The 27155-nt window shown below is 41.4% G+C and overlaps 1 protein-coding gene across 1 annotated transcript; it reads right to left on the bottom strand.

Moving 5' to 3' along the window:
* Positions 1-1176: 1176 nt before the first annotated feature.
* LOC307158724 (arrestin domain-containing protein 3-like) lies at positions 1177-26411 on the bottom strand. The gene is made up of 7 exons (XM_079871566.1): positions 26001-26411; positions 25861-25905; positions 25701-25761; positions 17259-17406; positions 17053-17149; positions 16248-16504; positions 1177-6060 (listed from the first exon to the last, which is right to left on the bottom strand). Exons 1-7 carry the CDS (start codon positions 26257-26259, stop codon positions 5644-5646), a joined length of 1284 nt encoding a protein of 427 aa, XP_079727692.1. The 5' UTR covers positions 26260-26411; the 3' UTR covers positions 1177-5643.
* Between the last annotated feature and the right edge of the window lie 744 nt (positions 26412-27155).

Genomic DNA, 27155 nt, shown 5'->3' on the forward strand with positions numbered 1-27155 from the left:
ACAAACAGAAGGAATAAAAGACTATCGCTACTTCCGTTTCATGCTGACGTTTTAAGAGTAGCCTATAAAAAAGGCTATTTTACTCCAAAACTGCAATATTTAATAATAAACTGTTTTTCCATCCATTTACAAGATTGTTTCTATAATATGCAGTGGCAACTTCCATGCCAGAATGATATTCTAAAATTATTAAATGTAAAATAGTGAAGTTTTCTTTTTAAAGAAAAAGGGTTAACAGAGGGAAATATTCAAAATAATAAACAATAACGAGTCCATATACTTCAGAACTAAAGTGCACATGAAAACATTCCAGAACATAATTTTATTTTTTGTAAGAAAAAAAACTTTATATTTATAATTCACAATGTATATATATAGCCAACAGTGCAACTGCAAGTACTGAAGAATAAATAGAAAAATAAAATAGATAAATTATACACGTTACATTTGTTTAGAGCTTTCTTTTATATAAATAAATACTAGTCAAGCTGGATACCAAACAGCACCACATGGAGATGCCAAAAGACCACTATACCATCCACCTTGACCTTACTGCATATAGCTAACATGTGGATTTTGTTCAGAATTACTAAACACAGCAAAACACATAGATGGTTTGTTTGCTTATTATTAATAACAGACTTGCATGTTCCTTTAATATAAGACTCCTGCATGTCACTAAAATCGTCTTTACCTTGAATACAATCTTTATGAAAACTTGTGGCTCGTTGGGGCTGATAAAATCTCTCTCTTTTTGGATTAGATTAGAGAACGCTGATTGGCTGAATTTTGTCATACCTTGAAATATGTTCATATCTTGAATCAGCAGTGAATTGCCTAAACTGCTACATGCACTTCATGTTGGTGATCCTCTCTCAATCACCCCAGAGCTTAACTTGAGACATGCGGACAGGCAGAGGGGACATGCATGCAGAGCATATGTTTTGCACAGATGATTATCAATGATAATATGAGTAACTAATGAGTAATTTCAGTTTTATGTTTTATATCCATTCATAAATGAAAATATATACAATACTTAATCTAACTGCAGTATAGTCAGTGTTCAGTTCGCATGAAAATATATGGTCGTGTTAAGCAGACCCGCTGTTATGACAGTTGAAAATCGGATTATTTTGTAACAATTTATGCAGAAAATCAAAATCCTTATAAGCAAACTTTATAAGGCATAGAAAATTTCTGGAGAACAGTATACTTCATAATAAAGAAGGATTTATCTTTTTCAAGAGAATGTACACTATACCAAAGGTTTAGAAATAAAACAAAAAAACAGTATAGGATTTTTTTTTTACTTTAAAGGAACACTATGTAATTTTTCGCAACTAGAGGTAGCTTATTCAAAACAAACGCGTAGCTTGATGATGAACGTGATTTTGGCTCGAGAGAAGTGGAGCTTTTATTATGCCCCAGATGACCTCTTCCACTTCTTCCGGTCATATATGTGCGGTAACAGTTTACATTTGAGTGTGTTGAAAGTTATGTTATAATGCTACTCTGTGCGTTCGCTACTTTATAACTTTTTTAAGTTGTGATTCTCTATCTGATGATCTGGATGATAACGTTTCTGTGTTGAATTCTGTGCTGCTGTCTGGCCTGGACACGCTGGCTCCCTTGAAATCACGATCTGTTTCTTTTGCACGCTCCGCTCCTTGGTACAATGATGATCTGCGTGCTATGAAGGCTTTGTGTCGCAAAATGGAGCGTAGATGGCGCACATCAGGTTTAACTGTTCATCACCAGGCCTGGAAAGACAGCTTACTTGAGTATAAGGCTGAAATTGTGTCAGCTAGATCTGATTATTTTTCTCAGATAATTGTCAGCAATCAGAGAAATCCTAAACTACTGTTTCACTCAATCAACAAGCTGCTTAAAAATCCCAGCCTCTCTAATGTTCCTGCTTCAACTCACCTTTGTAATATGTTTTTGGAGATTTTTAGCACCAAAATTGATAATATACGTAACCACATTGTTACTACTCATACTATTGCTGCTGCCTCCTTAAATATTTCTGCATTTTCTGGTATCTCTCTCTCTAATTTTGCAATTCATGACCCCCAGTCTCTATGTAATATGGTTTCAAAACTGAAAGCCTCAACTTCCAGAGTTGATCCCATACCATCTTGTCTTTTTAAATCATGTTTTGATTCCCTCTCTCCTGTTGTTTTGAGAATTATCAATAACTCTCTGTGCACCGGTATTGTGCCAGCAGCACTTAAAATTGCTGCTGTCACCCCTGTACCCAAAACTAACAACATGAACTTTGATAATCTGAATAATTTTCGTCCCATCTCTAATCTTCCATTCCTTGCCAAAATTTTAGAACAAACAGTGGCTTCTCAACTGCTTTCTCATCTTTCCTCTAATGATCTTTTTGAGCCACTTCAGTCTGGATTCCGTAAACTCCACAGCACGGAAACTGCACTAGTTAGAGTCACAAATGACTTGTTAATGGCTTCTGATTCTGGCCGCTTATCTATACTGATTCTTCTTGATCTTAGTGCCGCTTTTGACACTATAGATCACTCCATTTTAATCACCCGCTTAGAGACTATCTTTGGAGTTTCTGATTCTGCATTAAAGTGGTTTAAGTCCTACCTCTCTGATCGCAAGCAGTTTGTTGTGATGGGTGATTGCAAGTCTGAGGTCGGTGTGGTGCACTCTGGTGTTCCCCAGGGATCAGTTTTGGGCCCTTTACTTTTTAGTATTTACATTTTTCCATTTGGCCAACTTTTAAGAACACTTGGTCTTAACTTTCACTTTTATGCCGATGACACTCAGATATATATACATTCAAAACCTGATGTCAATATGCCTGTGTCTTTCCTTTCTCAATGTTTTACTGAGATTAAGAAATGGATGTCTGAAAATTTTCTCTGTCTAAACAGTGACAAGACTGAAGTGATGCTTATTGGTTCACCTCATCAGTTGCGTAAAGCAGAGTCCATAACCTTAAGTGTGGATGGCTCTGCTTTACAATTCCAAACTAAACTAAAAAATCTGGGGGTGATATTTGATGCCAATTTAACATTTGACCATCAAGTTCGTAACACAGTCAAAACATCATTTTTTCATCTCAGAAACATTGCCAAATTGCGTCCCATGTTGACTTTCTCTGTAGCTGAAAAATTAATCAACACTTTTGTTTTTTCACGTATTGATTACTGTAATGCTTTGCTGGCTGGAGTATCTAGAGCTACCCTAAGTAAATTACAGTTGGTACAAAATTCAGCTGCTAGAATTCTTACAAGGACCAGTGCAAGGGAGCACATCACACCTGTCCTGGAAAAATTGCACTGGCTTCCTGTTAGTTTTCGTATCGATTTTAAAATTCTCATGCTCACTTATAAGGCCTTGAATAATCTGGCCCCTCAATATTTGTGTGAGCTTCTAACCCCCTACACTCCTACACGTGCTCTACGCTCCTCTGAAGCTGGTCTTCTAACTGTCCAAACAACACGGCTAAAAACTATGGGTGATCGAGCTTTTTCTTCTTTGGCTCCTAAATTGTGGAATTCCCTGCCCTCTGAGATTAGGAATGCAGAATCCCTTAGTGTTTTTAAATCATCCCTTAAAACTTACTTTTTTAGGGTAGCGTTTGTGTGATTCATGTCATTATTATGCTTGTTTTTTTTATTTTTATTTTTTATTTTTTTGTGTGGTCAGTTTTTTACTGTTTGCACTGTTATGTGTACCTTTTAAAAGGTATATGTACCTTTTAATTTCATATTTTTATGTAAAGCGCTTTGAGATGCTACTTTTAAAGGCGCTATATAAAATAAAGTTTATTATTATTATTATTATTACTATGCGTCTACTATGAGACACTTGTTACACACTGCAGTAAGCTAGATCGATATTAGGTATGGTAAAACATGGTACTCGCGGTAAATCAAGAAAACGAGATTTAAACAATAAGACTAACTGTTGAGCTATATAAGAATTAATTTTCTGTCAATGAATGTATTCAAACAATTGCTCACCTGTCTAATAAAACACATACTATTTTAAAGCGTCTTTGGTGTTTCCATGGTTTCTACAGGGTAACGCTGGTATGATGTCATTGATAGGCGATGCATTGCTAATTTCTCTGGATTTAAACATTCTTGGAAACATTTGGGATAATGCAATACACAAGTCAACTAAATATATAACATTGTTCTAGTGGTTTTTAATCCAAAAATCTTACATAGTGTGCCTTTAAGGGGTCCTATTATGCTTTTTCACTTTGAACTTCAGTGTGTAATGTTGCTGTTTGAGCATAAAAAAAGAGATCTGCAAGGTTACAAAGCTCAGAGTCCACTCCAAAGGGAGATATTTTAACAGAATCTACAGAAACTACAACGAACAGCTCTTTTGGACAACGTGTTTTTTCCGGTTCTTGTGAAGTCGCAATGTTACTCATTTAAATTATCTACACCCACAGAATTTGCAAAAAAAAAGGGGGTGATGCCTGGTTGAGTTGCGCTAGAGAAGATTAAGAGTGTTGTCTCTGTTTTTTTCCCACATTGGGACAAAGTTTGTCCTAAGGCAGATGAACTTAGAGTGGTTAATTTATTTTTAAAACTGTTCCTGAACATTATAACCCCAACGTTTGTCTGTGCGCTGCAATTTTATGGAGAACAACTTCCAGAACCTAAGAGAGTACAATGCAGGCTACGGACAAAAGCTTCTCCTGAAAGACATAGCTGTTCCCACTTTGTCGGCACAATCTGTTAATAATGGATCACAACTAGTATGTATGTCTTATTATTTGTAGTTGAGTTTTCTATTAACAGTATAAATTGTATGTAGTTGCTATGATGTAAACAAAGGGCAAATATTTGCCTCCACTAGCCTACTAACTAGCATTACAGTATTGATGTAGTGTTTACTGTAGCTTTTGTAAGCTCTTGCTTTTGTAAGGCTGTTCACCGCTCCTTAGGAAAATTATCCATGGTTTTGTGATCAAATACGGTTTGTATTACCATGGTATCCGACAAATATGATTAAATGGTAGATAATCTATAAAAAAATTATAAAAGACATAGCACTCTGAAACGTCCTGTAAAATATGTGCTTGCAAAGTCTGTGCTTGAAATCCATTCTGCACGATCCTCTTGTTCGTTAACATTGTCGCGGTCTGAAGCGGGCTTGAATTTGTTTAAAATTTACGCCATCCTTAATTATATTGACATTAGAGAAGACATTAGATAACACCCCTCGCAGTTATGGAGGGGCGTGACATTTCCCAAACATGCGCTTCTCTGCTAAGCAGTGCCAATCACAACACACTGGTCCAACAAACCAATCACAGCACAATCCGTATTTTGGAAGGAGGGGCCTCATCGAAACAGGAACTAAATGGTGCGTTCAAGCCAGACTGGGGAGAGAGGAGCTGTAAAACTGTAAAAATATATGAAATAAGGCTTTTTTTTTTTAACAATCAACCATGAAAACATTGTAGTACACCCCAAAACAAAATCAAAACTTGGTAAAAGGGCATAAAAGGACCCCTTTAATTACAGTCGACATCACTTTCTAAAATAGGCACAAAATAATATGAATCATTTTAGCGATCTAGGTAAAAAATAATAATCAGAAAACAAACCTACAAGGTGATTCTAAAATTTTGTCATCATTTTGTCAAGATTTTTCAAGGTGGTCTGGACACCGTGGATACAAATGACATTCCTGATATGGAGGTGGAGCTGATGAGTCAGACTGATGTGAAACTGAAGGACCAAATTGACCGGGAAGTCCATCATAACTAGGGGGAGCAAACTGACCCGGAGGTCCAGGGTAACCAGGAGCAGGAAACTGACTGAGAGGAGGTCCTGGGTAACCAGGAGCAGGATATTGACTCAGAGGAGGTCCAGGGTAACCCAGAGCACCACAATGGCCAGGTGGTTCAACCATATTAAATGGCGCATTGCCACCTGGTGGTTGATTCCAGATTCCAAAGTCATTGTTTGTAGCACTACTTACACCTGATAATGACTGAAGAGGAAGAATCACTACTGGGAATTTGATCTCCGAAGCAAATGGAACATCCAGGCAGACCTAGGCACAAAACGTACATTGAAAAAACCAACACAAAAAAAACCCAACAACAAATTATTCAATTAGAAGTGGTTAACAGAAACTTTTGTCTGCACAGGATGAGCTATCAGCACAGACCTTGATTTTAAAGACAGTGAACATGTCAAGATACAGCTTTAAATTAAAAATACAACACAGATATGCCGCTGCAACTTAATCTGTGTGCAGGCCTATTGGTTCTACCACATGTCCTTTTACTTATGTTTTCATACACACTAAAACGTACAATACTGATGTATTGACAGCACTAAAATGTAAATTTATGTATTAACTTTACAGCTGTACAAATGTGTACAAATCCTTATTTAGGAATATAGAGAATGTGAAGCTGACGTCACACCGCGTTGGTTAAGCATCTTGTTTAGATGCCATATTAGGAAAATCGCGCTTCCTTTCTGCTAGTGATTTTAAGGCAGTGTTTTGATTTTAAACCAAACAAAAAACAAAACTTTCAAAAACACTCAGCAATTTGATTATTTTATTGAGTGATAGGCAGTGGGTTTAATCAGTGACATTATTAATATATTTGCTATCTGCCGTCGTCTTGTCGCCCCCTTAACCTGCTTTCCTTGTTTTTACACGTAGCAAAGGTGAAAAAACGTATTACATTGTTCAGTTTTCTCCCTTAACAATGATATGAGGCAATTCTGATGCAGCATGAATGACCTACAATGGCGACATTTTTCACAATCACGATAGAAATTCAAAACACTGCCTTAAATTCACAAGCAATAAGGCAACAGGTTCTTACTAATATGGGATCTAAACAAGACCAGAACTCAACAGGGCATGACTTCAGCTTCACATTCTCTATTTTGATTCTTTTGTATTAAATTTTCATATGAATGGCATTGTTTTCAGTCACATTTATTAAAAGCAGTTAACATAAAAATGATAACATTTAACTCTGTTCTATGACTTCTGCTGCAAATTAGTTTTGATTACATTGTTAAACAATATTACACTTTAAACCCTTAAAAATGAATAGCATTTCTGTAATCGTTTAACCATTGTTTATCATGTAGCCTAATATTTATTCCATTTGCTGTTGGAAACAGGCATTTTCTCAGTATAGCCCTATGCTGTGACTGACAATAGAATCATATAATATACCAAAAACGTAAAATTCACTAAATTAATCAATTTTATTCATTGTGACATGCCGCATTTTGTGTGATGTGCATTTGGAATGAGAAATGCGCACCTTCACAGAGTAGATTGGGAAATGATTTTCAGCAACTAATATCTTAAATTCTGCTCCATACCTCATACAAAACTGTTATAGACCTTATGTAGCCCCGCCCCTTTTCAGCGCTGCGCTCGTTGTCTTTTGACTTCCGGTTTTATTTTCACAGCGATTCTGCGTATTTATGAATAAGCGGCTCGTTTTAAAATCTTCCCGGTCTACTGACATTTGTTAAGACATCTGGTTTAAACATTACAATCCTCATGATAACTTTCGTTAACTTTTGTTAACTTTATATTAAGTAAATCCACTTCAAAAGCTAATTACTCCTGGACAGCAATGCCATAGAAATATACAGAGCGACTGGAAAAACGGAAGTTCAAAGACAATATTCTAAAGATGGCGGCGCCCTCGTTTCTCTGGTGCATAAGGTCTATATTCTGCTAGTGAGGACTGCGAGTTTTTGACATTTTTGCAATAAAATAAATTATTTATGTCTTGTCTGTCTTATGTTTTTCTTTAAAACTGTACATATTTTTAAGAAATGGTTATGGGTAGGTTTAGAGGTAGGAGTAGGATTAATTGGCTCAAAATATCTTTTTGATGCTATATTGTTTCTAAAAGTGTCAGTTAAATGTTGTCAACACGTCCACATTGTTTCAGCATCTTTTAAACATACAAAAATTTGTTTTGCAGCTGTAAATGTTACGTATTAAAGGGGTCATATGATGCAATTTCTTGTTTTCCTTTTCCTTTGGTGTGTTATGTAGCTGTTTGTGCATGTATTAGATCTGCAGAGTTACAAAGCTCAAAGTCTCAAACTCAAAGAGATATTCTTTGTAAAAGTTAAGGCTCAGCCACGCCTTCCTAAAACGCTTTGTTTAAACGCCCCCACAAATCTACGTCAGTCTGTGGGAGCAGAGTTCTCTTACGAGAGTTCTCTCGTACTGCGTTTTGCTAAAAACGCTATGGGAAAAGTCTCTTTTCACGAAAACACTGAAGCAAAAAATTATCCTTAATTTTCATATATGTAAAACGCGTTGCGGCAGCAGCAGACAGCTGAAGCAAGACGGTTTGTCTGCTCATTGGCTGCTCTGCGGCAACTGCATAAGCCTATCGAGCGCAGGCTGATGCAACATCAGGCCAATGAGGGCGCTTCGCGCCCTCCTCGCCACTTCCCACCGAATCGGGCGTGGCTTATCCCTATAAAAGGAGCTCGAAAAGGCTGATTCACTCAATTTTGTTCTCTTCAGCGGAGCGCACGCATCGCTGGATCACGGAAGCAAGCGTCGTCGAAGCAAGCATCTCAGCGGGACGTGCCCTCGAAGCTGCTGGCCAACGCCGCCTTCTACAGCCGTACCTACTGCGCTTTCCGTTTTTTTTTTTTTTTTTTTTTTTTCTGTGTGTGCGTGTGGTGTTTCAGTTACACTCACCCCCTAAAAGAGCGGCGTCTTTCTCAAGATGCCTTCCTGCGGCTCGTGCAGAGCCCCACTCGCCGAGGGAGACAACCACCTCATCTGTGTTTCCTGCCTCGGTGAGGACCATGCAGCGCTCGCGCTCGCTGACGGCGGCTGCCCTCACTGCGAGCTTTTGCCGATGGTGGCTCTGAGGACCCGCCTGGCATCCTTCGCGAAGCCTGCATTCACCGCCGCGATGCCGCGCCGGAAGAAACGGCGCTCGCAGCGGATCCCGGAACCCGCTCCAGCCCGACTAAGCTCGCCGGTTCGCCCGCTAGCTTCACCGGCCTCGCTCGAATCACTCCCCGATGCTCAGCGCCCGCAGTCTGCCGCCGCTTCATCTGAGGGGGTCGTTTCAGAGGCCGCGTCGGGGGATAAGGATTCCTGTTCTCTCCTGGCTTCGGACAGCGAGGATTGGGCGGTCTCTGAGGATCCCGCGCCTCCTGCCCAAAAGCCCTCGGTGAGAGCCAGCATCGAGACGGAGCTCATGCGGATACTCGCGCTGGCCGCAGCGAGCCTCGGCCTCGAGTGGTCTGCACCGGAGCCCCCCTCTCGCACCCGGCTAGATGGTAGCTTCCTCCCCGGTGAGCGCTCTTCTCCGGAATCAAAGCCCGCTCCTTTTCTTCCTGAGTTACATGAAGAAGTTGCGAAGGCCTGGAACGTGCCCTACTCTGCGCGGACGCGCTCATCTGTGTCGCCTGCATTTTCCTCGCTGGATAATGCTAAAGACCGAGGCTACCTCTCTCTGCCGCCGGTGGAACAGGCGATAGCGACACATCTTTGCCCGCCCTCTGCTGGACGGCGGACTAAACCGGTGTTGCCTTCGAAAGCCTGCCGCATGACGTCATCACTGCTCGCGAGAATTTTCTCCTCTGCTGGGCAAGCAGCGTCAGCGTTACACACCATGGCTACCTTACAGATCTTCCAGGGAGATCTCCTCCGTAAGTTGGATGAGATGGGACCTGATGCTGTCTGTTTGGCGGATCTAAGGAGTGCTTCGGACCTTACGCTCCGAGCTACCAAGGCTGCCGCGCAAGCAATGGGACGGTGCATGGCTTCCGCTACTGTCGCTGAAAGGCACTTGTGGCTAACGCTCACGGAGATGGCTGATTCCGAGCGCACAGCGTTTCTCGACGCCCCGCTGTCTTCCGCTGGCCTCTTTGGTTCTTCTCTCTCCGAGTTCGTGGAGAGATTTACCGAAGCCCAGAAAGCGTCCCAAGCCTTCAAGCACTTCCTACCGAAGCGCTCTGGTTCTGCGGCGAGTCGTGGAAGACGGACCCCGCGGAGCTCTCAGCCTCAGCCCCCGCCTTCGGCCTCATCTTCGCAGCAGCCACAACAGCGCAGCACGAGACCCCGCTCTCGATCAGCCGCCCGGCGCCCTGCGCACGGGCCGCGACCGAGGATTGTGGTGAAACCTGAGGTTCCGAAGAAATCCTAGCACCGCTAGGAAAGCGCAGGTGTGTGAGTCCCGTTGCGGCCGGCCTCTCACCCAAGCGCCTCGCTGTTTCAGCCCCAAGATTCGCGGCTGTTCCAGTGCTATCTGCAAAGCGCAAGCCTGTTCTTCTGCCCGCTTGCCTGCACACAAAAGCCGTTTTCACGGCTACCCAGATATATCCCAAAATGAGTGTGATTTCTGGTGTCCCGGCCACGGCCGATGGTGCTATAAATGTAGTATCGATGCCCACCCCCCCGTGCCCATCGTTACACACAAGCACAGCCCTACACTTAGGGCTCGCGCGAATAAAATCGACTCAGGTCGATTGCGCTTCCAACATAGTAAAAGTGCCCACTGCCCAGTGCCCACGAACACTATGTCTATCAGATCACAGGCTCTCCGTAAAAGCGAGATCTGTGAGCGCGCGCGCTGCTCGCACAGGCGGCGCGCCCAAATCAGTAAATGTGCCCGCTCTCAGCCCACATATACTTGCACACATGAGTCCCAAGGGACTCTCGCAGCCCTCCCTCACTCAGCTAAACACTGTTGTGGGGTCGAGGGCGAGCGTTCCGCCCGCTGTATCAAGCGCGCCCCCTGCCTCAAATGCCACAGGCGAATCGCCTACGTTTGCGAGTCCCGTAGCACCTCTGTCGCACGGCGAACAGAGCGAGCTCTGTATCCGGCCCTTAGCCAACCATGCAGAAGCATGGGCAGCGCTTCCAGGGGTTTCGGACTGGGTCTTAGGCATTATAGAGAGAGGCTTCTCGCTACAGTTTTTTCGACGCCCTCCACGCTTTACAGCGCGCGTCGAAACTTCGGTGCCGTTGAAAGTAGCACACCTACTTCGCGCCGAAATATCAAAACTGATAAGCAAAGGGGCGATAGAACGTGTTCCCCGTGCGCAAAGCGAACAGGGGATGTACAGCAGATACTTTCTAGTCCCCAAAAAGGACGGCGGTATCAGACCCATTCTGGATCTAAGACGACTGAACAGAGTGTTAGTGAAACGCAGTTTCAAAATGCTCTCGACCAGCAAAATTCTCGCGCAGGTTCGCCGAGAAGACTGGTTCATATCGATAGATCTGAAGGACGCGTATTTTCAAATACAAATAGCGTCGCACCACAGGCGATACTTGAGATTCGCCTTCGAGGGTCAGACATACCAGTATACAGTCCTGCCTTTCGGCTTGTCCCTGGCACCTCGTACGTTTACGAAGTGCATGGATGCAGCGCTCGCCCCTCTCAGAAACAGAGGCATGAGAGTGCTGAACTATTTGGACGACTGGTTAATCCTAGCCCAATCACGATCTCAGCTCATAGAGCACAGAGCCATTTTACTCGATCACCTCGAGAATCTTGGTATCACGGTCAATTGGGTGAAGAGTTCACTGATCCCCAGTCAAACGATTTCGTTTCTGGGGGTAGTTCTGGACTCACTATCTATGACAGCACAGCTGTCGCCACAGCGCGTGCTGAGCGTTCAGAGCGCGGCGAAGTCTTTCCGCTGGGGCGCTTTAACCCCGCTCAGGAAGTTTCAAAGGATGCTGGGTCTTATGGCCTCAGCATCATCAGTTCTCCAGCTGGGCTTGCTCCGCATGCGCCCGCTGCAGTTCTGGTTGAAAGCGCGGGTACCGCGCGGAGCATGGGTAACCGGTCGATTGCGCCTCAAGGTCAATCAGGACTGTGTCACAGCCCTGGTACCTTGGTTGGCGAACGACTGGTACCGGTCAGGTGTAAGCCTGGGGACTTCTTCGAAGGTGACGATGGTGTCGACAGACGCATCCACCTCGGGATGGGGAGCGCTGCTCGAGGGCAGACCGTGCTTCGGCCTGTGGTCGGAACGAGAAAAGCTCCAACACATAAACTGCCTGGAAATGGTGGCAGTACACAACGCGCTGACGCGTTTTTGTCCCCACATCATGGACCAACATGTCATAGTCCGTTCGGACAATATGGCTGTGGTGTCCTATATAAATCGCCAAGGCGGTCTGAAATCAGCGTCCCTGTACAGGCTGGCGAAACGCCTCCTAATATGGGCTCAGCACAACTTACGTTCGCTGAGAGCAGTGCATGTGCCCGGACTTCGGAATGTGGGCCCGGACAGACTGTCCAGGAACAACATTCCCCCAGGAGAGTGGTCTCTACACCCACAAACAGTCCGGCTGTTGTGGGAGAGATTTGGCAGAGCGGAGGTGGACCTATTCGCGTCCCACGAAAACGCTCACTGCCCCGTGTTCTTTTCAAAGACCAGCAGCGCGCTGTCCCGAACGTGGCCGCGCTGCCCGCTATATGCGTTTCCCCCCGTCTCACTCCTGCCACAGGTGCTGGAACGGATCAGGGAAACAAAATGCCCAATACTGCTTGTGGCACCGTTCTGGGAAAACCAGGCGTGGTTTCCGGCTCTGATGCAGTTAGCAGACATCGCTCCATGGCCAGTGCCGGTGAGGAGAGACCTCCTCTCGCAAGCCTTGGGCTCGATTTGGCACCCACACCCGGAGTTGTGGTCCCTTCATGTGTGGGCACTCAACGGATATCCGTTGGTCTCACAGGGGGAGTCTTAAATACCATCACTGAGGCTAGAGCGCCGTCGACCCGGCGGCTCTATGCTTCGAAGTGGTCGGTTTTCTCCAGCTGGTGTACGGCTCGGAGTTTTTCACCCCTCGAATGTGAGGTAACGGAGGTTCTCTCCTTCTTGCAAGAGCTGTTGGATAAGGGCAGATCCCCTTCCACGCTTAAAGTGTACGTGGCGGCTATCTCAGCGTTCTCTGGTTCAGCGCTAGGTCAGTCACTGGGAAGGAATGATTTAGTCATCCGCTTCCTCAGGGGAGCCAGGAGACTGAATCCGCCCAGACCTCCTTCAGTCCCTATTTGGGACCTTTCTACAGTCCTGGCGGCTATGAAAAGTGCCCCTTTTGAGCCTATTCAGTCTATCAGCCTCAAACACTTGTCTCTTAAAACAGTGTTTTTGATGGCTCTCGCTTCAGTGAAGCGCATAGGCGACCTGCACGCGCTCTCTGTGAGCCCGACGTGCTTGGAGTTTGGTCCTAATGACTCTAAGGTCATACTCAAACCTAAGCACGGCTATGTGCCGAAATCCCTCAACACGCCTTTTCGGGCTCAGGTTATTTCCCTGGCTGCCCTGCCGGCGTCGAGTGAGGAGGGGGACTCGAGTTTTCTTTGCCCAGTTAGGGCTTTAAGAACTTATGTATCCCGCTCTGCTGCCTTCAGACAGACAGAGCAGCTCTTTGTCTCGTTCAGCGGTCGTTCCAAAGGAACGGCTGTTTCGAAACAGAGTCTATCCAGATGGATAGTTGACGCCATAGCGCTGGCTTATACTGCCAAAGGCATTCAATGCCCGTTGGGAGTTAGAGCGCACTCCACGAGAGGCGTTGCTTCCTCGTGGGCTTGGTCTAGCGGGATTCCCTTACAAGATATATGTATGGCGGCGGGCTGTGCCTCTCCGTCTACATTTATTAGGTTTTATAACCTAGAGGTTCCCGCCCTGCAGGCTAAGCTTTTGTCGGTGTAATCTGCTTACAGGCGCTATGCGCTGCCGATTTTACTGGGCAAAACTACGTAAGACCCACGTTTTCCCGCATTAGTGCAGGCTCCCTGCCCTGGCTATGTGATGTCGTATTCGTGTCTGAGGACATGTCTATATAAGGACGGAGGAAACCCCTTTCGTCTTTAGACTTTCCCCGTGAGGTAATGTAACCCACGGACGCTACAGTTTAGGGAATTTAGGCTTCCTCCCTTATTCCCTGACTCTGTGTGAGTCTATCCGGTGATTATGCACTGTATGCCTGAACTAGCTTCCGGTGATTGGTGTTTTTGTCCCGGCACGCACGGCGTTTTGCAAGGGGTTCCCATAGCGTTTTTAGCAAAACGCAGTACGAGAGAACTCTCGTAAGAGAACGTACTCGGTTACTAACGTAACCTCGGTTCTCTCTAGAAGAGGGAACGAGTACTGCGTTCCCTGCCGTGCGTTTGGTTTGCTCTGGTTCGCTTCAGCGATCAAAATTGAGTGAATCAGCCTTTTCGAGCTCCTTTTATAGGGATAAGCCACGCCCGTTTCGGCGGGAAGTGGCGAGGAGGGCGCGAAGCGCCCTCATTGGCCTGATGTTGCATCAGCCTGCGCTCGATAGGCTTATGCAGTTGCCGCAGAGCAGCCAATGAGCAGACAAACCGTCTTGCTTCAGCTGTCTGCTGCTGCCGCAACGCGTTTTACATATATGAAAATTAAGGATAATTTTTTGCTTCAGTGTTTTCGTGAAAAGAGACTTTTCCCATAGCGTTTTTAGCAAAACGCAGTACTCGTTCCCTCTTCTAGAGAGAACCGAGGTTACGTTAGTAACCGAGTACGTTTCATAACACTGGCCAAATGTATACACAAAGAAAGAAGGCATAACTTTTATTCTCGCTGTATTATTGTTGCCGCCGGCGCTGCCATGTCATGGAGACGCTGTGTTTTTCGTTGCAAAAGCCAAACTACTTTGTTTGGCCTTCCCAAAAGAGGACACAATTAGAAAACAGTGGTTAAGCTTTATTTACAACATCGTTCCAGAACAGTACAACCAAAATATTCGACTCTGTGCTGCACATTTTTCAGAGGACTGTTTCCAGAGAGTACAAGTCCAGCTGCGCACAAAGGCTGATTCTAAAGTTTCATCATTACATGTACAGTCTGGCGCTTCGGACTCACATACACAGCCTGTAAGTATGTTTTCCCCAATTAAATAAAACCTTACCAAGTCAAGTCACCTTCATTTATATAGCGCTTTTAACAATATAGATGGTTTCAAAGCAGCTTTACAGTGATAATAGGAAATTACAGTAACAGAGATTGTTTTGGCTTTACATCAGCTCTAGAATAAAGTTATTGTCCAGCTAAAGTTAGTTTTGATTGATTCACTTCCGTTGCAAAGATCATTAGTTATTAACTTAGGGGCCACTTACACGACACCGTTCAAACAGAAAACCCTTACTGCGCTCCGGCCCGCTCATCCGCACAAAACAGTGCCTGGTGGCTCGAGAACGCAAACCTTGAAATAGGTTCCAAGGTGCAGGCGGTGAAAAATTTTGAAAAACGTTATCTCCGCGTAAGCTTCAAAAACGCGAATCTGTGAAAACGCTGACAGCGTGTCTATAGGTATGCGCGTTTGCATATATATGTGCGCAGGCGAGTAGTCTTTCTTTACAAATTGACCTCACCAAATTACTTGTCTGGCCTTTTCATAATAGAGAATTTTTTGTTGCTTCCGTGTATGTGAACTGGAATCATTTTGACAACGTTTTAACTGTACAGAGGTAAAGGGAAGGGAATAATCCCCTTCACAGGGGAGAGACTAGTTGACACTTCAGGACTGCGTTGTCGTCATGTCCAGGCGCAGGTCCTTCATCAGATCTGAATACGGCTTGGATCCGGTGGACTGCGATAAACCTTGGGATTAACAGAGAGACTAATATTAGCGTAGATGCCATTCTTCTTATGATGTAACGAGTACATCAGGTGTTATGGGAAGTGTTCCCATACTGGTAAAGTGTTGCCTTACCAATCTGATACGTTCTGGTCCAGTCGCGCTGGCAAAGTTGATCGATCATCTTGGTCATCTGCATTTTCTGGATCAGATTCGGGCTCGAGTTGATAAGGTAGTGCCAACATTATCACCTGTCATTATTGCTTTGGGAGCTGATGTTCCAAATATGGTAAGGGGCGTGACATTTCTGTCACACGTGTAAGGTATTCGGGCCAATCACAATGCACTGGATCGCAGGCCAATCAGAGCACACGTGCTTTTAAGAACGATGAACTTTGTACAAATCTACGCGTTTCAGAAAGGCGGGGCATAGAAGAGCAACAATAATGTACAGTATGTGTAAAATAATGACTTTTTTTAACCTAAAACCACGTAAACACATTGCATTAAACCAAATACACAAAATAATGTTCTTTTTAGAACCAACATATGACCCCTTTAATACCTATGTATTAACAATGAGACCTGGCTGGCCAATCTAATGTATTTGTCCATTTCATTGCAATTTTACTATTTGTCATGCTGAAACTCACCCTGAGTCTGTACTCAACCTTGAGGATCCTACAGTTTAGGATAGAGACGGTAAGGCTGGGAGGAATGGGCAGCACTTTGGTGATGGTTTTTCTTGAGCTTGGCTCAATAGGTTCCCCTTCCTCTTTAAAAAGGTCATGTGTGTGAAGTTTTCTCTTTCCTTTTGCGAAAAAACTGTGTTTTTCATACAGGCAGTATTTTGGCTTGATTGTACGGGATGAATTGTTCTGAACTTCAGCCAAAACTTTCAAGCCCTCTCCTATAGTGAGACACAATAAGACACGATTATGTAAATTAAAATTACTTGATGAATTATACCAAGAAACTATGATTCTGTCTATTTGGACAAAACAGGACTCTTAATTCAGAATTATGTTACATATGAGATATAAAAAAATACACAATAAACAAATGTATAAAGAACTGTAGTGATAACATGATGATTGTATGTATACATTTTGTGCAAGCTCTGTCTATGCTACATTGAAAAAAAACCAAACATAATAATTCTACAAGTGGTGCGTGGGTTCAGGGACTTATGGTTGTTTTCATGCCTAAAATGTGTAACTTTTTTGTCAATTATATCAATAGCTGAATCACATGATCTGAAACTCATGAAAATGTCCATCCACCTCTCCCCTACTCCAGAGATGTTTGCGATTTTATATACATTTCATCTTCTTACAAAGACTCAGAAATAGTTTGAATAAGACTCCCCTTAAAATGGTTGTCTACAAGATCCAACTTTGAGTTTATTGACAAACAAAAAAACATTCTGAGATGTTATAATAATATATATAATTTTACCAAGGTAGTATCCCATTTTCTCAGTCTTTATGTTCATGGAGACACTCCCAAAGGAGAAGAGATTCATTTGTTCATCTTTGGTTCTGTACTGTGGTGCCTAAACCAGACAAAACAAGTAAAAGAGAGGAAACTGAACCTTAAAACGAGGAACATATGATATAGATTAGAAAGACAGTGCATGGAATTTTGAATAATGATAGTCTCACCATTAGTTCAGGATTGGACACATCAGGACTGGGGAAATAGAGAAACTCTGCTTTGGCTTTGTTAGAAATACGCATTGATCGGGATAGTTTTGTCTCCAGAGTATAGATAATTTTTCCAACTGAAGCTTTGAAGGTTGGTGGGAAGTTCCTATAAGAAAATAATGCCATGTGTAAACACAGTAATTGTACAGCAGAAAGTAAAGTATCATTAAAAGGTTGAAATTCTTGAAAATAACATTGGCAAAAGTAATATTTATATTCAATATGTGCTATATGAGCCATTCAGTTTACTTAAGACTGTATGAGCCATTAAATTTACTTAAGGGTCAGAACAATGACATCTGCTGGTTGGGCAGTGCTCTGCATATTATGGACAATAATCATTGTGCCTATAAAAGTGCCTATAAAATGATGTAAAAGACTGATTTTACTAGAAAATGTAATAGACACCATTGAAATGAAATAGATGCTCTTGTTGAAGCAAGTGAAATTAATGAAACTGTTTACAAACATTTGGAAACAAAAACTGTCTGAGTTTACAGAATTACAGGCAACTGTGAAGGGTTTAATGAAAGATGATTGCAAGAAGGGAGTAGACATTATGATTGGTTTGAACCAAAGTTAATTAATTAATTAATTAATTGCATCAGTTGGTGCACAGACGTGAACCAACCAGGCTTCAGTATTCGGAGAAAAACTGAGTTTTCCCCATACGCATCACATCAGCTACTGATGCAATGTGAGTGAACCATATCAAAAGGGAAATTTACAGTTCATCTCTCACTGCTATTTTGAAAAGGAAAACTGACATTTTAAAACAGTGATTATTCCTGCTCCCAGATTGTTTTGATGGTGATTCCCTTCAGTATAGGTCATTCAAGTCTTTTGAAAGGGGCATAATAAAACAGGAAGTAAAGATGGCAGGCACACAAGGAGGCAACCTAGAAACCTTGTCAATACATTTCTGCATTTGGATCCGTATAACACCGTGTCCTAACCAGATGCGATGCAATAATATTCCAGCGACAAATAATTTGACTGTCCACACCAGACGCAACGCGACTATTGGACGCAATGTAGTCAATCAAAAATCACAGCCAATCAGAAGAGCGCGTGGGTGGGCTCTCTCAGCAAGCTCCCAGCACTCTCACCGAAATGGATAAGTAATCAAATTTATGAATATTACACCATTTTACATTTACGAGTTACTGAAACAATCTGAAAAAAGTTTCTAAAATAGAATCGTTGTGCTGTCGCGGCTGGTTAGGACAAAAATTCTGATTAACATGGAAAAGATACCTTTTATCGCATGTTGCGGCATCGCATGTAGTTAGGACATGGTGTAAGGCCTACAAGGAAGCAAAAGGCAATTGAAATGGAACTTTGGAAACAGCACTAAGATATCAATATCACATGTCGACAAAGTACTGAAATTGACTACTATCAAGGCTGAGGATGGTTTTGCTTTATGATTGTATCCTCTTTTTTGTGAAGATGTTGACTTATGAATGAACTAGAAATTCCATCAACCCTAAACTTGTATCTAAGGGCATTTTCACACTGGCAGTTTAGTTCGGAACGGGACACGGTTCGCATGAAAAATTGCTAATGTAAAAGCAGTCATGCGGACTCGGGTGTGCACCGGGGTACCGAACCCAAGACTACCTGAAGGAGGTGGTCTGAGTTCGGTTGCACTCGAGCTGTGCCGTGATTCACATGAAGGTGAAAGCAACACGGACTCGGGAGCATGCTTGTTCAGGAAGTAAAGTAACCAGCGCATGCGTTTTAGCCGATTATGATGCATTTAGTTAAATAAAACACATGTAAGGGATCATAGTGCTGATGATTTACCTGGGATATGAGCAAGAGTGAGCCTGCAATGTAATCATGCATAGCGAGTGCAATCAGGGCAGCAAATGTCAATCCACTGTCTCCTCAAAAGAGTCTGTTTGCAAGCAGCAGAAAGCCACCTTCATGTGACACATACAAGTCCAAGTGTTGTTTACTAAGCTGAGCATAATGGCACCATATTAATAAAAAAATACAATATTTTGACCCGTGTTAAATTTCTTTCATGTGACGTGCACGTTTGTGATGACGTAAGATAAACACAAATGCAATCAACAATTCATTAGAATCAAGTTGGGTGTGAAACCAGACCAACGCTGCTGGGGGTCACTGGGAACAATCACGCTCGGAATCGGACAGCAGCAAACGTGCTCAGTGTGAAAACGCCCTAAGTCACCCTTCAAGCTACGAGATCAGTGGAGAAAAATAGTCTATAAAATTCAGTCCATCTGTGATAAGTAGTGTAGTCTCTGGTTCGGAAGTAAGCAGTATGGAAGTCAATGTCTACACCAAACTGTACATGCAAGACAGGTTGCAAGTCTCAACGGAGCACACAACCACACAAGAACTCATCAATAAATGTCGTCAATTGAGTGAAGTCAAAATAGCACAGTTAGAAGCAGACATTAGGGGCTTTCGCACCGGATAGTTCTAGGAACTTAGTTCTAGGAACTAACCACCAGGATGGTTCCCCGAGAACTAATGGTTCCCCTAGGAACGTTTTCTGGTTGCCAGTAGGAACTCTGAAGTGACGCAAGACACGCTTGTTGTGACTTTTATTTTAACGGTGCTGCGGACCTTTATTTTGACGGCGCTGAGAAACGACAGAGTCTGAGCAAATAAACAATGCTCGCATTCTCCGTGTTCATTAGTTTACGATCTGTCTAACAGTCCTAATATGTTAGATAGAACTATTATATTTAGAAAGTAGACAGTAATGAAAAGTTATTAGCGTATGCCGTGTGATTGATGTTCAGTGTTTCTAGCTGAGCAGAAATACATGTTTCTCTTGGTTCCCTCAAAGTTGCTTTGGATTTTCTCCTCAGCGTAAAGGTTAAGAGGCCCATCTATCACTGTTTTCCATGTTCATAGAGTTAGTTTGTGGAATAAATATATAGGCTATAATCTGTGTTTACACAGCCTTTTTAAAAAATGGCGGGTGCTGGTGTTTCGCGTGCGTTCGGCAAATCAGAGTAGCCTATACGTCACGGATAGTTCCTTCCTATAGTGTTGGTTTAGACCCGACTCTGAAGTAGGAGCTAAATTAGTTCCTCCAAAAGAGTTCTTAGAACTATTGGCGTGTTCGCACCGCAGGTACTAGGAACTATGAAAAGGTTCCTCCGGTGCGAAAGCCCCTATTATATAGCTAATTGGAACAAATGCTGCAAGACTGATGGAACTGTGGAAAGTTGTTAATACAGCGTGCGTACAGATACTGTAAAATGAAATTCTAGGACTTTTTTGGTTTTCAAGGACTACAATCATCTCACTTATCAAACAATATCTTTATTATCTTTTGAATTCTAAAAATAAATACATAGGTAAATAGAAAAAAAAACACTAATAAAACAAAATGGTACAAATAAAGTGCAGCACATGCAATGGCTGTGGTAATTTTAACCATTAAAAGGATACTATGACAAAGATATTGTTTTCCTTATTCAAACAGACTTTTTCTCCCTTGAATATATGATTTTTCAGAAGAATGAAATCTGTATCAAATACTTGAATATTTATTTGAGAAATATCACACTTATAGCCATGTGAAATGGCTGTATATCAATGTGAAAAGATTGTTTTATTAATAAAATTAAACACTATTTTCTAACATAGCCTAGTGTCTTCCAATAATTCAAGCACCTTTCCAGAAATATGGCTGTTTTCAAAGGTTTTCCAAGACTTTCAAAAAGTCAAATTCAAGTACTTCCAAGCACTATAAGCACCTTGTACGAACCCTGTTAATAGTCATGGCACATGGTAATGGGCCTTATGCTGTTAAAACACCCTTAAGTTAGGTTGTAAATGGTCTTTTGTAAGAGACTGCCTGTCAAACTGGAAAAAGGCATACATCCTTGGTTGTCAATCAAATCTCTGAAGCAAATTTAATGTTGTCAGGTGGCACAACTGATATTTATCAGGTGGTGCAACCATGTAAATTATTGATTTAAACCATAATAGGTCAAAGTGAACAACTGGCTGATAACTAGATTGTGAATAGACTTATTTGGTCTTTAAAATTAAAATCGGATGATAAAGATACTAAATACCTGGCCACTAGAATGCAATAATTATAAATTAATGAATAAAATACACAACCACAAATGCCTTTTTCAAAGCTTTGTCACTGACTCCATTTATCATTGACAATTTACAATTTATGTCAACTGTGGAAAAATGTGTGGAATTACGAAGTGGACATTATTATTTACAATTAACTTTCAAAGAGGATGATGTAATCAAACAATTATCAACAAGCACAGCTGCTTGCCACTTCCCTGAAAAGACTGTTTCAACAGAACAAACAATATCAAGAGGAATGTCTTTCTTAGAGGTAGACATGCTGAAAGAACTCAAAAGGACATTAAGCAAACAAAATGGAATAGAACTTCCTAAAAAAGAGAAACCTAAGAGTTGTATTTGACTGCTCAGCATCCTTTCAAAGAGCGTCTCTGAATTGTAAACTCATCCAGGGACCAAACCTAACTAGCAACCTAATCTGTGTTCGTTTACACTTTCAACAAGAGCCAGTTGTAGAGGATTTCGAAGACTCTTTCTCTTCTGATCATCATAGAGACAATCAAGAACCACTTTAATGTAGACAATTGGTTAAAATCTGTGGTAATTGAAGCTGATGCGATTAAATTATGTAAAGAGCTTGAAATGGCCTGCTCAATGGGTGGTTTTCGTCTGCACAAATGGGTCAGAAACAGTAGAATGGTGATAGCTTCCATTTTCCAATCAGACAGGGCTAAAGAAATAAAGGATCTTGATCTTGAGTCCAACAGTCTCCTGTAGAATTAATCCTTGGCATAAAGTAGTGTGTAGTAAGACAAACTAAAATTTGCAGTAAGCTTAAAGGGTCAGCCATGTGCATGAAGAAGAATTCTGTCAGTTGTCTCGTCTGTGTATGATCCACTTGGATACATCACTCCATTAGTTTTTATTGCAAAAAAAAAAAAAAACATTCTCAAAGAACTATGCAAGCTGTAATGAGTGGGAGCTGGAGAAAACAGGCAGAGGCAAGGATCTAATTGAAGGGTTTTAATAAAGTAACTAAATAAACAAATATTGAGGAACAACATTTTTGTGGACAGTCAACTCCCCAGATCTTAATCCCATAGAGCAGGGGTGTCAAACTCAGTTCTTGGAGGTCCACTGTCCAGCAGTTTAGCTCCAACCCTAATTAAACAAACCTGAACCAGCTAAGGTCTTCATTACTGGATAACTAGAAACTTCCAGGTAGGTGTTTTGATATAGTTGGAGCTAAACTCTGCAACACAGTCGCCCAACAGGAGCAGAGTTTTGACACATGTACAGTGAAGCAGTGGTTCCCAACCAACCCGATCTCACAGCAATTCTCAAAACGATCTCAAACTTTTTTTTTACGAGGTGGCTAATTTGTACAAATTCATATGACCTCACTCGTACGAATTCCTACGATTTGTGCTAAATCGTACATATTTTACGAGTTGCCCAATTCGTATGAATTCGTACGAATGACCTACACCTGACCCGCCCCTAAACCTACACATCACCTGGGTTTAGACAAATCGTATGAATTCGTACGAATTAGCCACCTTTTTCTCACTCGTACAAATTCGTACGAATTGGTCGTGAGATAGCGTTGTTCCCAACCTTGGTCCTGGAGTACCCCCAGTACTGCACAGTTTATACCTCTCCCTAATCAAACACACCTGATTCAACTCATAAGATCATTAGTAAAGACTAAAGCCGCCTTTCTACTACACACGAGAAACGACATCCGTTGGACCGGAAATCATTCATTACCGATGGAGAATCGTACGGGAGCTGCAGGGAGTTCCGATCATATGCGTATGCGGAAAATTTGGATCCGATTTGAGCTTTGGATCCGTTGAAATATCTGAACTTAGGCGAATAGACCGTATGCGACCGGCCGACCTGATGTGATGTATTCCAATGTAGTCCAATCAAATCAGTGTGGGCAAGTTCAGAATTAATACTGTAAAAAAAAAAAAATATCCGAAACACATAGCCTAATACTTTTAAAAATGCACGGAGAATAAAGGCTCTTGTTGTTGCACTCGTTTACTGGAGACCCAAAAAGAAATAATAAAAGAAATTGCTGTGTACGATCGTAATGAAAGTTGCGTGCGACTGACACTAGGGGGCGAAATGCGACAATCTTATGCAAATATCGTGTGCAGTGGAAAGGCGGCTTAAGGCCTTGTCCACACGGAGACCCATTTAGCTGTATACGTAAACATTTTGTATCGTATTGGCGTTTCGTCCAGACGGATCCGGCGGATTCTTCTCTGCGTTTAGTGTATCTCTGTGGCTAAATTTCAGCGCCACATACTGGTCTGGCATGTAAACAACGCTGTGTTTACGGATTTTTTTTTTTTAGAATGAGGGAATAAAAAAGATCAGATAGGGAAAGCTCTGGCTTCGTGTGGATGTCGCCTAGTCCTCAGATGGGTGTGTTAGATAAGAGAGATATCCAAAAAGTGCAGTGTTGGGGGTAATCTAGGACCAGGGTTGGAACCACTGCCATAGACAACCTGTGGTCAATCCTAAAAAAGGTAGGTCAGTAGATAGCCAGTAGATAAGCAGAAGTCCACAAATTGTGATTAACTAAGCACTAATAAGGCAAGATTGGATCACCATCAGTCAGGATTTGGCCCAGAAGGCTATCCAGCATGCCAGAGCGAATTGCAGAGGTTATGAACAAGGGTCAACACTGCAAATATAGATTTTTTGCATATATTGACTATTTTTGTCAATAAAAGCCTTTAAAACTTATGAAATTATCATATTTTCCAGCATACCATAGAAACATGTAAAAATAAATCTACAAATACTAAAGCAGCAAACACAAAATGTATGCCACTGCCAACATCTGTACAAAACCCTGCAGATAGTGCATTATTTTGGACTTAAAACTAATGCACTCCTGAACTCAAGCACCTGATTCGACTTTGACTTGATTTTACATACATGCAAAAACACTAGACGAACAAAGCAATGATACAAATAAACGTTTCTACTATTCTAATTGAAACTAATTAAACAAAGCTGTTGCATAGTTATTTAAATGAAAAGATTTACTTCTTGGAAAGAAAACAAAGGAGATAGTTGCCAATGTAATTAGTACTAAGGTAAAACAAGAAACCCAAGTTTTGGTGGAAGCAAAAATGAAAGCTGTTAGAAAGCATGTGAATGTACAAACCCTTTCAACTGCTCAAAAGAAAAAAGAAAAGAAAAATCATGTGCAATCACATTTTCATTCCCAAGTTGTACACCATTCAAATGGACTTCTGCATGTTTCTGTGAGACTTAGCAAATTGGCAGTGCCAGAAGATAATTATTTGTTTAGTGTTTTTGTTCTTGCAGTAGATACTGTAACTTTGTATAACAAAAGATGTCAGACGTGTTAAGAAAAGTAGCCTTAGATCTTCCCCCTTTTACATATGAAGAGTTCAGATGCAAAAGCCTCTAAGTGCCATCTGAAATTTTCTTCTAGAATGATCATTTTTATAAAGCTTGTATATTTAAGTTAAGTAATTTCACTTAAATGACAATTAATAGGTAATTTGCATTGCCATTTAAGTCAAATTATTGAACTTAAATATACAAACTTGATAAAAATGATCATTCTAGAAGAAAATTTCAGATGGCACTTAGAGGCTTTTGCATCTTAACTCTTCATATGTTGGAATAGATTATTGTAAAAAGAGATGATGACATCAAAAGGTACAGCCGCAGCGTTATTTATTTCCATGCCTTACAATAATTCTCTTTTTAGTGCCTGAGGCAGATCAGATCAGATACAATTATTTGTTATAGGCTACTTAATAAATAATTCACAATACCCCTCACCCAACAAGTGTTAGATTTTCTGTGATACAACCCCCAAACTGCAACTAACATCCTGAGGCAAAACAATGCATTGGTTAACACACCAGCAAGATAAAACTGTATTAAGACCCCAACAAAATTTTTTTTTTGATTTACTCTCACTTAATTCACTTTGAAACGCACAAATAAACGTTCTAATCCTATAGGCTACATTACCACTTGAGAAATGTATATGCTAAACGTGTGGTGTTGTAGGCCTATCCCATTATCCAATCTGATGGTTGTCTTTTTAGGCTACATTGTTTTGCCTATGTATTTATTCAAACTCTTTTGAATGTACGTTTTAGATTTGCATACCATTGTTAACCAAGATCACATTGGCTGTATAACCAATGTGCAGGAGGAAGAACATTTCTGGATATTAAAACTTTTAAATGGGCTAAAGCAGTGTTCATTTGCATGTATTTAAGGAGCAAAGCAAAGGTTTTACTTTTACTTGAATGAACTTGTCGAAATGCAACAAACCCCGTAACTTACTGTCGAGGTAACTGAAGGGTGAATGGGTAAACATGACGGCCTGGTGCCACAACCGAAGAATCTAACAAGTCAAAAATCAAAGCAGAGATCAGCATGTTTTTCAGATTAATTCTCAAAGCTCTTTTTGCAATATTCATCAAATATTCGCGACCAGACTTACACGGCTGTCCTGATGGATCTCTCAGCATCATCTCATGGTCATTACCTACAAGATCAAGTTACAGAACAAAATAAAGCTGGTTAAATCGACCTGATTTCTCCTAATTGTAACACAAAAAATACAACTGTAGTTCCTCCTACCACGTGTTTTGTTCTCCCGAACGAAAAACCTCTCCACGGAATAATACTTTTCCTTATCCGAGTAAACAACGGTGCTTTTGTGACGCTCCCTCCAGCAAACCTCTGCTTTCCCTTTAATTTTCACACTCAGCGACTGCATTTTCGTGTCCTTCGCTAGATCCAAAATGACATGTCCCGATATGAAATCCCCGCTAGAGAAGGTATTGTTCTGATTGATAGGACTGTATATAACAGAAATGTTTTTAACAGTGACGGACATTGCGTCTCCTGGTGCCAGTATCCGCTTCTGACGTTCGATCCTAATGGAATATCCCTTTATAGCAGTCAGGCACGCGCTTCCTGCAGGAAACTATATATAGGCTAGATAAAGGCTGGTCCTGTCTATATAAAGTAAAACTGCTGAAAATACAAGAAACAAGCCATAAGGTCACATTAACAGCCTGCTGACCAAGAGATTGTGATCAGGCACAAATCTAGGCAGGGCTACTAAAATTCTGCTGCATTAAAGGTTCCCAAGAGCACAGTGATTGCCTCCATAATTTGCAAAAAAATTTTTTATTTTTTTTTATTTTTTTTTAAGTGCTTGTCAAAGTGCTTAAAGGTCTGAATACTTGTCAATTTTTTTTTTTTTTTTTTTTTCTGTCACAATCGTGTCTTGCTTTGTCATTATGGGGTATGTATGAAGATGTGTAAGTATGAAGTGTATGTGTTAACCCTTTAACTGCCCCACCAAGAAAAAGGCATTTGATTTTTTTTTTTTTTTTTTGGTTTGCATTTCTCCTTATGTCGCTAGTTACCACACTCAGTGTATTTTTTTTCAACAAATCCCATAATTTTTTTACATATCGGCCTCTACCAAATGGTTGACGTCAATTTATGGTAAAGTAGCCTACTGGAATTCATACACATACTATGAAAATCAGAAAATATAAACTATAATACTAATTTATTTAAAAACATAATCAAAATAAAATATTTTTGTATATTGAATCTATTTTATTTATTGAAGTTTGCCATTAAATATTTCAGGTTTTGATTTTAACACAGGAAATGATATGTTTTCTTGTTTTTTAACAATAAACAAAAATAAATAACACAAATAACTAAAAGTAACAAAACCAAAGACATTACATTCTTTCTGCATTCATAAAAAAT

The sequence above is a fragment of the Squalius cephalus genome (genome assembly GCF_949319135.1).
Source record: "Squalius cephalus genome assembly, chromosome: 5".
Classification (NCBI taxonomy): Eukaryota; Metazoa; Chordata; class Actinopteri; order Cypriniformes; family Leuciscidae; genus Squalius; species Squalius cephalus.

What these genes read in the sequence shown, in the direction of transcription:
- LOC307158724 (XM_079871566.1), bottom strand. Translation starts at nt 26,259, where the DNA reads ATGTCCGTCACTGTTAAAAACATTTCTGTTATATACAGTCCTATCAAT. An exon ending in TGTCCAATCCTGAACTAATG is followed by an intron (nt 17,150 to 17,258) that starts GTGAGACTATCA and finishes TGTCTGGTTTAG; the next exon opens with GCACCACAGTACAGAACCAA. An exon ending in GAAAATGGGATACTACCTTG is followed by an intron (nt 16,505 to 17,052) that starts GTAAAATTATAT and finishes GTCTCACTATAG; the next exon opens with GAGAGGGCTTGAAAGTTTTG.